Source organism: Theropithecus gelada, chromosome 6 (assembly GCF_003255815.1).
Source record: "Theropithecus gelada isolate Dixy chromosome 6, Tgel_1.0, whole genome shotgun sequence".
In the NCBI taxonomy this organism is placed as follows: Eukaryota; Metazoa; Chordata; class Mammalia; order Primates; family Cercopithecidae; genus Theropithecus; species Theropithecus gelada.
In genome coordinates this window covers 108,218,147-108,231,290 of record NC_037673.1, presented here as the reverse complement: position 1 = coordinate 108,231,290, position 13,144 = coordinate 108,218,147, and the positions used below count along the sequence as shown (strand labels likewise).

The following is a 13,144-nucleotide window of genomic DNA, read 5'->3' as shown; positions in this document are numbered from 1 at the left end:
GAAACTACTTTTGCTAAATACAAACCACATTAATGCATTCACTACCAAGGATTAACAACTGTGCAAAATAAGAATTCTCAGTAAACCCCAAAGAACATTTATTTGAAGATCACAAGGATGAAGAACCAGCTTAGATTGCAGGGAATTCTTGGGAGATGGTTTTCCTTGAAACATGGCTAACAGCCTTGAGGTATTCTAATAAATGGGATCTAAGGCCTCAGTACTTAGAAAAGAAGACACCTGGTTAATGACATACCTATATGTGAAGTGAGTCAGGAGGCAGAATGGTCTTAAAAACTGGATGTGCCTGGGCACATGCTATATTAGAAATAAAAATAAGTAAGGTGTCCAAAGAGACTAAGCCGTAGTATGATGAGACCAAATTAGGGATATTTCCCTTAATAACTACTCCTTCTGATGTTATCTACTTGGCAGGATCTTCAATACTTTCTCTTTGACAGGCATTAATTTGATGAATGAGGCAAAATAACAGGGAGGCTACTAGTGAAGAATGACCTTCTTCCCAAATTATTCACAGGTAATTAGGAACAACTATTTTTTTTGAAAGATAATCTCCAGAGCAGTGATTCTCAAAGTCAGCTTGCCAATCTGCAGCATTAGCAGATTCTTCGGTCCCATTCCATAACTACTAAATCAGAAACCCTGGGAGTAGGGCCAGAAATCAGTGTTTTAACAAGCCCTGGTGATTCTGCTGCGTTGCTATTAGGTATGTTCGTAATTAAATTATTTATGTATCTATTGTCAATAAATACAGGCTTTTTTCTTTTACATATTACAGTTAACTTTCTTAAGTTTGGAAAATGTAAGATTATAAAAAGATCACAGAAGATTGTTTAAATACATCTTCCTAAAAAGAATATGGTGCTTTAAAAAGAATTCTGAGTTTGCATTTTGAAGTACGTGTTTCAGCAAGGGGTGGGGGCCTGTTTTATGTAAAATGAAATTTCTTCTTCCACATTAAGGATTCCTGCAGTCTTTCACAGATGGAAGCCCTGCATATTTCTGTAGAAATTATGTTTATTCTGAATTTATTTGCCATTTGACTCATCTATCTAGGCTTATCATGACAAAATGTTAATGTTTAGCATTTAACAAAATGTTAAAACAAAAATAACTGAAAAGAGATCAAAACCTTTGATGCAAAGCTTTAAATAGAGCATATTATATTATGCACATGTTGAAAACGATATGATTTTCCTAGGAAAAAGTGTTTGAATAGCATCTTGTTAATTTGTTTCTCTGGATAGGCAGAGAAAGTCTTCCTCCAAAATCTTAAGGAAGGTCTATGTACAACTTTTTAAGAAACTACAAAACTTATCCAAAGTGGTTATACCATCTTGCATGCACTCCAGGATTATGAGAATTTAAATTGCTCCACATCCGGCCAGGTGCGGTGGCTCACATCCGTGATTCCAGCACTTTGGAAGGCCGAGGCTGGTGGATCATGGTGTCAGGAGTTTGAGACCAGCCTGGCTGATATAGTGAAACCCCGTCTCTACTAAAAACACAAAAGTTAGCTGGGCGTGGTGGCGCGCACCTGTAGTCCCAGCTGCTCAGAAGGCTGAGAGAGAAGAATCGCTTGAACTCGGGAGGTGAAGGTTGTAGTGAGCTGAGATTGTGCCACTGCATTCCAGCCTGGGTGACAGAGTGAGACTCTGTCTCAAAAAAAAAAAAAAAAAAAAAAAAAAAAAAAATTGCACCACATCCTCACTCACACTTAGCATAGTGATATGGTAGCTTGGTAACCATTAGGTCTCTAGTAGTATCTGATGGTGATTTTAATTTGCATTTTCCTAGTGACTAATGATGTTGATCATCTTTCCATGTGTTTATTTGCCAGTTGTGTATTTTCCGATCCAGTCAATCTAGTCTGTATTACAAAAGACACAAACACACATGTACATATAAAGACATCCTTTCTATGGACTGAATTGTGTTGCCTCAAAATTCATATGTTGAAGCCCTAACCCAATGTGACTGTTTAGAGATAGGGTCTATAAAGAGGCAATTAAGGTTAAATGAGGTCCTGAGTAGAACCCTGGTACCAAAGGATTAATGTCCTTGTAATAATCGACCCCAGAGAATGCTATCTTGGTGTCTTTCTCTCCCCCACCCTCCTTATATTTCTCTCTCACCCTCCTTTTCTCCCTCTCTCCTCCTTCCATTCCTCTCCCCTTTCCCTTTCTCTCTGCAAGCACACAAAGATGTCATGTGAGCCCACAGTAAGTTGCAGCCTTCCTTCAAGTCAGGAAGAGAACTCACCAGAAATTGACCATAATGGCACAGTAATCTTCAACTTCCAGGCTCCAGAACTGTGAGAAAATAAATGTCTGTTGTTTAAGCCATCCAGTCTACTGTATTTTGTTATAGCAGCCTGAGCTGACTAATAAAATCATCATAGCAGCTTTATTTGTAATAGTCAAAAACTGGAAACCACCTAAAGGAATGAAAAAACAAATTGTGGTATATACATACAATGGAATATTATTGAACAATAAAAATAAATGAGCTATTTATATTCACAACAGCATGGTTAAATCTCAAAATAATTGTGCCTAGTGAAACCAGACAAAAAGGAGAGTTGACACTGTATGATTCAATTGGTACTAAACTCTAGAAAATGTAGCTAAATGATGGTGACAGAAAGCAGATCTATGGTTGCTTGGGAAGTGAGTCATGGTGAGGAATGGGAGTGAAAGATGACAAAGTGGCCGGGCGCGGTGGCTCACGCCTGTAATCCCAGCACTTTGGGAGGCTGAGGCGGGCGGATCATGAGGTCAGGAGTTCGAGACCAGCCTGGCCAGCATGGTGGAACCTTGTCTCTACTAAAAATGCCCGGCTTGGTGGTGCGCTCCTGTAGTCCCAGCTACTTGGGAGGCTGAGGCAGGAGAAATGCTCGAACCCAGCAGGTGGAGGTTGTAGTGAGGCAAGATCGCGCCACTGCCCTCTAATACAGCGAGACTTCGTCTGGGGAAAAAAAGAAAGAAAGAAAGAAAAGTGACAAAGTGCAGGAGGAAACCTTAGGGAGGGATGAAAATGTGTACTAGCTTGATTATGGTGGTAGGTTCATGGGTGCACACATGTCAAAACTTATCAAATTGTATACTTAAAAATTATGCAGTGTATTGTATGTAAATTATATGCAATAAAGCTGTCTTTAGAAATTCTGTGGAATCCTGTTGTCACTAGTAATCTCTAATTTTGTGTTAGATTATAAATTTTTTCTCCAGTCTCCGATAAAGAAATGGAAAAGAAAATGCTTCATTCAGGAAACAGTGTTGTGTCGTATGTATGGACCTTATGGCTTTATACCTTACCTTATGAGAAGCGGGGAACGGAATCCCTGCCCACCCAAAACCCTCAGCCTTCCCATTGCCACTGGAGGTAAAAAAACAAAAAACAAACAACAGCAAAACCAAAAATCAGAAAGCAAAAAAACCAAATCAAAGGGCCAAAAAACAGGTGACAGCAAAACTCAAAACTGGGAACAGATGATTGCTTGAACCTTTTGTTTTTGCAGCCTCAAGTGTCTCGGTTGGATATCGAGGTAAAGAATGAAAATGTTAAGCCATCTTTCAGTCACATTTGGTAACTGGTGTCAGGAATACTGTATTACAGAAAAGAAAAGCTTCCACAAGCAGAAATGCTAAAATCTAGGATAGTAAGGTGTCACCTCGCAAGTCAGGCAAGACTTTGACAGTAAAACAAAGCTGGACACGGAATTTGATGAGAAATTCAAAACCTGCGTCAATTTCACAGAAAATTCAGAAGATAAAAGAGTTTTATTCACAGCCTAGGTAAAGTTCAGAAATTTATATTGCAGTTTGGCGGTTATGCTGATCCTGTGTTTGGATGGGGTCACAATAGCAGGGAAGGCCGAGGTTTCCTACAGAAGCTCCTTTGTGGCAAATCACTATGAGACGAAACTCCGTCAAAGTCACCAATTGTTCATTTCATTTCTACTGTGCCACGGAAGCCTGGTTTTGTTTTAAGCGCTAACGTCCTAGGTTTTACGCAATTTTTTCAGCTTTGGCTACCCAGCTAACAAGTAGCAGAACTGTCAACTCTAAACTACGTCTGATGGGAAAGCTCTAACTCTAAAACTCAATATAGAGGTTTCTTTCTGGGAGACGTCTCCTCAATTCTCCCCTAACTGCGACTCGCATTAACTTCTGCTGGTTCCCAGCTGGAGAGCACAGATTGCACCTGCTCCGAAGCCCAGCGGGTCTCAGCCTCCTACGCAGCTCAACCTCGGCTGCCTGTGCACGGACATCAGGACCCACCAGGGGTCACTGCAGCTTCAGAGCTATTGTGCCCCTCAGTCCCAGACGCGGCCGACCGCGCGGAGGGCGTGGGATTGGGACCGCCGAACGGTGGGGTCCGAGCAGCACCGTGTCTTCTCCCCACCCAGCCTGCAGGTCTCTCGGGGAAACGGACGCAGCGAGCGCTGGACGGACCCGTGGCTTGGGGGCAGCGTGCGGCTTTGCAGCGTGGACTTGCCGGCACCTCGCAGCTGGGACCACCTCTGCCCCGCCCCCGCCCCCAGCTGATACCCCGCCCAGAAGGGGCTCCCCTGCCGCGGCCAGTGCTGGGCAGTGGGGGGTCCGCTTCGTTCCAGGGCATTTTGCAGACGCCTGAGCCAGGCCCATATGCACCTAGGCTGCTCCCGCCCGGGGCACCACCCCTCGCGCGGCCAAGAGAACTTTCCCCGGAGCCTCAGCGGCCTGGCGCGCCCAGGGAACACCCCCAGCCCGCCCGCCCGCCGCGTTCCCAGCTGGGGCGTCGCTCCTCCGCCCGCTGGTCCCCGCCTCTCCGCTTTGCTGAATGTCCTGAAGAAGCCGCGCTGCGCCGCGCCGCCGCCGCAGGCATTCCCGGAGGGAGAGCTTGAACTTGGCTACACAAGGCCACCCGTAATCAGCTCCGGGGTCCCCGGACAGGAGCCACACCCCGCGGCAAGCTGATCTACCCTCGTTGGTCTGGGTAAGGAGCCCGCTGCCCTTTCCCCCCTCTTCCGGCTCCTCAGCGCCCGCAGCTGGGGACGGGGTAGCGGACGGAGCGACGACCCTCGCCTGTGCCCCTGCGCCCGTGGTCGAGGCGTCCTGGGTGCTCCTGACACAAAAGAAAAGCCCAGCGCTCCTTACTCGGCGGACCTGACCCGGGGCTGCGGGGCGGGGTCGCGGCTGGAAGTGCGCGCCCGCCGGGGACTCCGCAGGCCGATCGGAGGCCGGGACGTCGGGGCCGCGCTCAAATCCGTGCGGTAGGAGGGAGCCGCAGCGCTTCCAGGGTCTTCTAAGGCCGGGGAGGTCCTCGAATTCCCGTCCCTCCCTTTTCTGGTCTCTTGCCCCCACTGCCAGGAGACTTTTGTCGTCCCCAGGACTGCGGGAGGGGCCCCGCGCCCCCGCCTTCGGAGGAGCCCGAGCCTCAGGATGCGCGGGGACGCGCCGCCGCCCTCCGCGCCCAGTTCCGCAGGCGCTTCCCCGGCGGCTCCCGGGCGCTGACTCTCCCGGGTTTTTCCGCCCTTCTCGCTGCTGCCCTGCCGGGCGGCCCGGCGGCCAGTCCCTGGACCCGGCCGGGAGCTGCTCCTCTCGCCCTGGCCCCGGCGCGGACAATAAATTAATGCATCGCGCTTGAGTGGAGGGGGCGGCTGGGCGCCTCAGTGGCAGCTTTCTCGCTTGACTGGAGACGGCCACAACCGACATGGGCTGTTTCTGCGCTGTTCCGGAAGAATTTTACTGCGAAGTTTTGCTCCTGGATGAGTCCAAGTTAACCCTTACCACCCAGCAGCAGGGCATCAAGGTGGGTGAGGCCGGGAGCGCGTTCCGGGGGTTGGCGGCAGGGCGGGTGCGGGGGTCCATCGCTTTGTCTGAGGGCTGTCACCGGTGGGTCGAGGGCGGCGGCCACGGCTCTGCGCGGTGGGGAGGGGAGGCCGCTGTCCTCTGCGCGCAGGGAGAGGGCGGACGTGCCAGGGTGAGTTAACTTTGAGTTTCTTCATAAAGCAAAGTTGAGTTTGACGTTTCAAAGGTTACTTAGCATACCGACTCCCAGCAGCACCCCAAAACTCTTCCCCAAACCGGTTTTCTCCAAAAGCCTCTGGGTCCTCCGCAGCTCTCAAAGAGGGGCAGAATGGGTTATACCGGCTGCTTCCCACCACAGTGTGGAAGGCATGGTTTCCCTCGGCTTTGTTGAAGGCGTTTTCCTTGACAGTGTGATTAGGGAAGTGAACTAGTTCACTCCGTGAAACACACTAATGGGTCATTGTGATTGTTTTGCGTGGGTTTGTAGTTGGGTAATGCTACATTTGGACGGAAAGTATTTTCCCTTTCTAGAGCGATCTGGGTTTATCCTCAGATTTAAGTAAACATCTTTCAAAGCGACCCAGTAATAACTTTGCTCCTGTTTGTGGGTCATTAAAATGCAATCACTACATTAACCTAGAGAACCCAAACAAAAAGGCAGCCAAGCTCGCAGAGATCCTCTTCCTTACATTTGATGAGAAGGTACTTGTGTTTGTAGTGGCAACCTGACCTTTGCGCCTGCGTGCTTCTTTTGCTCTTGCAACAATGTTAACTACCTAAACGAGGTGTAAATCCGGAGCGTTTTGTTGTTTTGTTTACCTTTCTCTTTCAGTTTTAAATCACTAAGGCGTTTTAGATAAGGCAGCAGCTGAATCTGGCGAAGGGAAACCGCCCCCCGCTCTGATAGAGCTGGTTTTCTGAGAAATCGAGTTCAGGCTGCCAAGTATCCTCTCTTAGTCTCTTCATGTCAGAAGTTAATCATAATGGGGTAGGCCCTGGGCATTTCCTTTTGTGAATCAGTTTTTACATAGTTTTATGCACACTAGGATAACTATTCCTGGCTAAAAGTTTCAGCGTTGGTGTTGCCATTCTTAGTGTACAGAATTCCAATTTCATAGGTGTAATTCTTTTGCAGGAGAAAGGAGCAAAAATAATCAGTTAAAGCTACAGGATTGTTAACCCTTTCCTTTAGGGGGTTGTTTTGAATATTATTTCCCCAGTAATTATAATGAGCAAAATTCAGTTCTATTCTCAAATAGTATTTCCTTTCAAGACCAATAAAATAGACTCTTTTGGGGGAGGGTGTACCTTTTGTGTTTTTAACTTTTCTTTATGTTCCAAAATATTTCTCCTCTCACCCGCCCAATGAAGTCAGGAAAATATTATAACTTACAAGATGATGTAACATTCTTTGGTGTACTGTATGAATAAAATAGGCAAAAATCACAAAAACATTCTAAATTCTAGATAATATATAGATTCTTTATGGTGTTGAGAGAGAAACAGTTAGAAAAAGGTAACTGATGATCAGATACCAAGACAACAAGGAAATCTTTTTGAAGTGCAAAGTCTAAATTATCTGGAGTCTAAAGTCATCTGGAATGTGAGCTTCCTATTTAATCATGAAAGTCATGCCTGTCAGCTGTAGAGCATGTACATTATTCTGTCAAGAGAGCAGCCAAGACTTGGGATCAAATGGAATAATTTTGTCAAAGAAACATGAATCAAAAATCCTGATCCATAATTATTTTTTATAATCCAATGGTGCTTATCTTGTTTTACAAATAGGCTGAAAATTGGTGAGTGATTCAAAGGCAACAGCAACTATGTAATACTGTTATTTTGGATATGGGCTATATAACTAAACAATAATTTAAGCAGGCTTTTGTTGGAAATAATCATTTAACAACAGTCTTGGCCTCTGTCCTTGTCACAAAAGCATGCCACAATTATTTTGATGGCCATGTGTGTAACGCAGATGTCTGCTAAAGCTAACCACATTATCTTCTATGCTACCTTAAAAGTGTATGTGTTAAACACCTACCTACCCTTGGCATGTACTAAATTAAATATATTTGCATATTTATAAGTGGTATGTATGAAAAAAATCTTGCATGTAGATGGTATTCAAACATTGAATGAACATGTGTATATTCTGTACTTACTGGACATTTTTAAAAACTTTTTCCTAACCTTCATGTATTACGGTGCATAGGTACAATTGATGTATATTGCATTAATTACATAAAATTAACTCCAACTTTAGTTTGTAAATGAAAAAGTAAACAGTTACTTCAAAGTTACTAGCCAATAGCTACCATTATGGTGTTTTTCCTTGAGATAGTATACTTGGTAATTTTGATTACCACTAATTAAAGTCAAAATTAGGCAACATCAACTAGCCTACTTTTCTCTGAAATTAACTAGAAAAATCTCTATTTTTCCAAAGCATTTCCTAACATTTATTTTGTGATTACTCTTTTTCCTATTCTATCTTAGATGAAGATGGCTAATTTTACATTAAAATTATACACACATTTCATTTCTTAGTAGAAATAATTTTACTGATTCCTAAATGGTTAGTTGAGAATTTACTTATGTTACTGTTAAAATAATGCACTGTGAATTAGAAAAGATTAATTATAGCAAGTTAAGGTGGAAGAAGTGTGAAAGAATCTTGGTAAACATTTTCTCTGCGTGTCATTTTGAAAAACATTCTTTGGATTTGTTTAAGCACCAAATTACAAATAGAAAAGTTAGTTATGAAGTGATTTTTCTACAACTTAGATAAGTTTTTCATCGATGTTAGAAGAAAAATTAATGTGTCACCATGAAAAGTGTTTCAGCCTGAAGATAAGTTACTCATCTTATATGGTAAGATGAATATCATTTAAATGGAAAATAATTTTATTTCCATTTAATTTCCATTTAAATGGAAAATAATTTTCTGTTAAAAAAATACCAGAAAAATAAAACACAGTATCTTTGTATCCCTGCTAATGTTACCGGGAGATATTTGCCTTTTTTACTTGCTTTAGGGACAACCTCACCTTGATAGCAGAAAGTCTTATTCATGCAGTTCACAGTTTGAACCTTATCCGAGATTTAGAAACTCAAGTTTATATAAGCTGAAAGCTATTGATTGTGTGTTGAGCTCTACAATAGATTTTAGCTGTTTGTCTTTTGCTGCTATCTCTGTTGTTTATTCAAGTAAGGATTTCTGCTATGGTTGGTCTCTGTTGTTAGAGTAATGTTTGTTCTGGGAAACTTTTGTTGTGTCCTTTCTAGTTCTCTGTGCGGAGAGAGGTAGATAACGTTCTTTTTGTTCTCTTAGCAAAACTTGAATGTGGCTCAGACTACTTTTCTAGGTTTTCATTTGTTTAGCAAAACATTTTCAGGAAAACAAAAGTCACAAGATTTGATTATAAATTTAATTCTCAAAATTGCTGCTACAAATATGAAATAGATTAGTATTTTCATTTTGGCAAGATTTTAGTCCTCTGAGTAGTGTGATGAATGTTTAGGTGCTCATTTTTCCCTATGAGTATTGACTAAACTAATGAAACCAATATGACAGTAAGATGAAGATTCCATTAACTTCTTTTAAATGGCTTTGTTAAGGTGTACCATACATTTCGCCCAGTTAAAGTGTATAGTTCATCCATTAACTACTAAATAATGTTACTTCCCAATCATCCTGAGATTCGTGAGGGAATACTGTGAGTTTCCATGCTTTGATCGGAAATTTCCTAATAAGCTAGAAAAACAATCATAAGGCAAGGGCTTAAATTCTGTGCATCTCACTTACCAAAAATTACAATTTTCATTCACTTTGGACTAATGAATAAAATATCTCAGAAGATTGGGAAAAAAATGAAAACCAATTATGTTAAGTTTATAAGTGAATACTCATATCTTTTGGCATAAAATGAACTGTGTATAAATAGCCCCTCAATTTTACAAGAAGTTATTTTTTGAAAAAAAAAATTAAAAATACCTTTTATCATCCATGACTTGAATGTGATTTAATAACTGTTTAAGGGGGAAAGCATTGTTACCTCCAACAGCTTATGGCTGTCCCTCCCTAGGTGCTTCTGGTATTCTTGGTTGATAGTGAACTACACTTTTTGCAGTCCAGTTACTGTGTGTGTTCTTGAATTCTATATTGGTAAGCTTGAACTACCTTGAACTCCCTGTGGGAGTTTATCCTGTCTCTTGTAGGATACTTAGCAGCATTCCCTGCCTCCTCTTACCAGACGTGTGGCACCTCTTTTCCAATAATGACAATCAAAAATGTCCCCCCATGTTGCCAGATGTTCCCTGATGGGCATAATCACCCTCTGTTGAGAACCACTGTCATAGAGGATAGCAGCTTCCTTTGTTCTTATGTCTTTGGTGCACAGGTTCAACATTGAATGCAGGGTAACTTTTAGATACCTTCTATTTTTTCTTTTTCCCCCCTCTCTTTTGCAATGGTGAGTTGTTTACCTCATATTCAGTGAAAACGATATGGTATCTTTATCTTGCTTCATATTCAAGTATCTTTACACTTGCTTCATATCTTTATACACAGAACAGTACCTGCAATGATTAAAAGCACAGGCTCTGAAGTCAGATTACCTAGATTTAAATTTTGGCACTGCTAATTACTTACTAGCTGTGTCTTTTCTGAGTTTCAGTTTCCCTGTCTGTAAAATGAAGAGGAATGATATATAGTATTCACTTTCTACATTCATGCTGTCTTGCACGTGAAAAGCACCCAGAAAATTTTAACTTTATTCCACCTTTCCTCCTCTTCTCTTCTTGTTGTAGTGGCTCATTCCTTCCTGGAGATAAAGTCCAAACTTCATTGTTTGACTTAGCACTCTACCTGATCTAGCCCTGCCAGTCCAAGTGACTTGCCCTCTAGGTATGTAGAAACTGCTCACAGTTTCCCAAATATTCCAGATTGTTTTGAGACTTTATGCATGAGATTCCTGCTGATTAGTTTACCCTTTTGTCTTTCCTAAACACATCCTTATCTGAACCATCCTTGAATCAAGTGTCCCATCTGCTAGGCAGCCTTCACTTCTGCCTGACCAAGCAGAGATAGGTGCCTGTTTGTGCCTCACACATCCCCGTTACAGCATCTGTCACATTGCATGCATTATTTCTGGACACATCTGTCTCCTCCAGCAGCCTGTGAGCCCCTACCTGTGATCCCCGGGAGTCAGAGCTGTACTTCATGTAGTAGATGCTTATTAACTATAATTTGGTAGAAGAATGAGTGGAGTGTTACAGCTGAAATAGGCTATATTGAAAATCTTCTAGATAATGGGGTTCCTTTGCCATTTTATTTTTACTAGAAAAGACCCTAGAATAAAGTGAATCTCACTGTGAAAAATCTGTTGCCAAGATACTCTAATTTTTATATTCATAATGGGTAGAAAATGAGCTGGTGCAGTGGACTGAATGCATGCAGTACATTGAAAAGCTGACTACTAGCAGCTATTTCAGAAAACATGAATCACACCATTTTTGTATTTTGTAAGTACCAGGTCTTTCTCTTTTAAATTTAGTGCTCCCCTTCCAACCTGAGCCTTTTGGAAGAAGAGCATATTTCCCGAATGGAAAATAGATCCTCACACTTTAGTGACTTTTCTTCCTTGTCTCCTATTCTTGAAACTGTCTGAGAACCGTGTTGGTTGGTTTGACAGTGGGGGTTTATGCTATTGTGAACCAGTACTGTAATTTTTAATCTTGCTGAAACACCTGTCTTACTCTTGAAGCTGTATAAACCTAATCTGACACTGCTCTAAGGCATAGTGGAAAAGATGACGTAAATACTTTAAATACTGAGTTTTTATGAAAAAATTATATTTTTCATTCTGATGCAAAGTGCATTTGTCTGTAGGCCTGTTGTAAACATGACAAGTCAGAGATCAAACTGGCTGCATCTATGGCTCCTGCCTCTCTGAGATTGACTACTTTGGTTCAGCTTTATCTTTGACAATTTTAATCACATCTGAAGCTCCTGCATATTGCTCCTGGTCATCCTGCTTTGGGTTGTGATGACTAACGACCATTTGTTTCTGCACCACAAGTTTTGTTTCCACGTTTCATATGTTAAGATTAAACAGGCACCTGTTATCACATGTCCTGGGCATAGACTCAGTGTGCTAAATTCAGGAACCAGTCAGTTTACTTTGTGACTCAAAAACCTTGTAAGTACAATTTAGAGTGTCTCTACCATTCTAAAAAATGTGGATTGCATTCCTGTGTCCTCTGAGCCATGCATGTATTTCCTGTGTTCTTTTTTAAGTGAAATAGTCATTATTTCTTAATGCTGCCTATTGTTAATCCCTTTCTCTATAACTACACACTCTTGCAAAGAGATTCATCAAGGACTGGAATAGTTCCTCAGGAGGCTGTCCTAATAATCGCTGAAGACACAAAGGGCCCTGCTGCCCTTCCAAAATGTGTGAGAAGTTTGTTTTCCAGCACAGGATATTGACATGCCAAGAGGAAGTTAGAACAAGAGAGACGGGCAGGCAAGGAAAACGGAGAAGTGCTGAGCGATAGCTCACACAGACAATAACCAAAGGGTCAGATGGCAAAGGAGGAATCAGTGGACCGAGACTGCAGAGGGAACCACGTGCTGCAGCGTATTGTTTAGGGACACCTTTGGAGCCCTCGGGAAAGGGCATTTAGTAATGCGGAGTCCTCGGCTTGGGGAGAAGATGTTTCAGAGGTTGGTTAGAAAGTGCTTTGTTTAGAGAACAGTGGCGTGGATGAGTGAGGGTCAGGTTGTTGAGCTAGCCCACAGAGACCATTTGAGTTGTTAAATCACTCAGGTCCCACCTTCAGCTTCATCAGACCTGTGTTTGAGAAGCAGGCTTGGAACCTCTACTGCCTTAATTGTGACTTGTCAAAAATTGGTTTTTCTCTGCCATCCTCACTGCTCCTCACTTAGTTTGGCCCTTCCACCTGGACCAGCCTCCTAATAGGAGTGCTGTATGGTCACCATCAGTCTTTCTCCTTCCTGCTCCCTGTCCTGTGTTCAGTCAAATCCTGGTCTGCCTCATAATTACTGGATTTTTGTGATTGGACAAGTGATTTTTCTTTTGCTAGCCCCAGTTTCCTCATCTGTAAGCTGAGGGGCATGATATCTGCCCCATAGGATGACTGTGAGAATTTGAGGAAAGAATTTTAGGTACATTGGACAAAAGGTGCTCAATAAATGATAGCTATTACTATGTATGATATATTATTTATGAATACATTTATTTCTGAATTTCAGTTTGGGATATTGAATGTCTGCCACCCCTGCCTAAGGTGGCACAGGTTCT

At 42.5% G+C, this 13,144-nt stretch overlaps 1 protein-coding gene and 1 pseudogene across 2 annotated transcripts in view; one reads left to right on the top strand and one right to left on the bottom strand.

The window, feature by feature from the left end:
- Nucleotides 1-3,784: 3,784 nt before the first annotated feature.
- LOC112627049 lies at nt 3,785-5,720 on the bottom strand (annotated as a pseudogene). Its single transcript, XR_003120012.1, has 2 exons — nt 5,381-5,720; nt 3,785-5,264 (listed from the first exon to the last, which is right to left on the bottom strand). The product of XR_003120012.1 is annotated as a translation initiation factor IF-2-like (transcript).
- Nucleotides 5,262-13,144, top strand: part of EPB41L4A (erythrocyte membrane protein band 4.1 like 4A) — a 255,122-nt gene continuing 247,239 nt past the window's right edge. Inside the window, exon 1 of the mRNA XM_025388701.1 lies at nt 5,262-5,817. Within this exon, the coding sequence (XP_025244486.1) occupies nt 5,719-5,817 (99 nt within the window). The 5' untranslated portion in view covers nt 5,262-5,718. The remainder of the gene's footprint in view (nt 5,818-13,144) is intronic.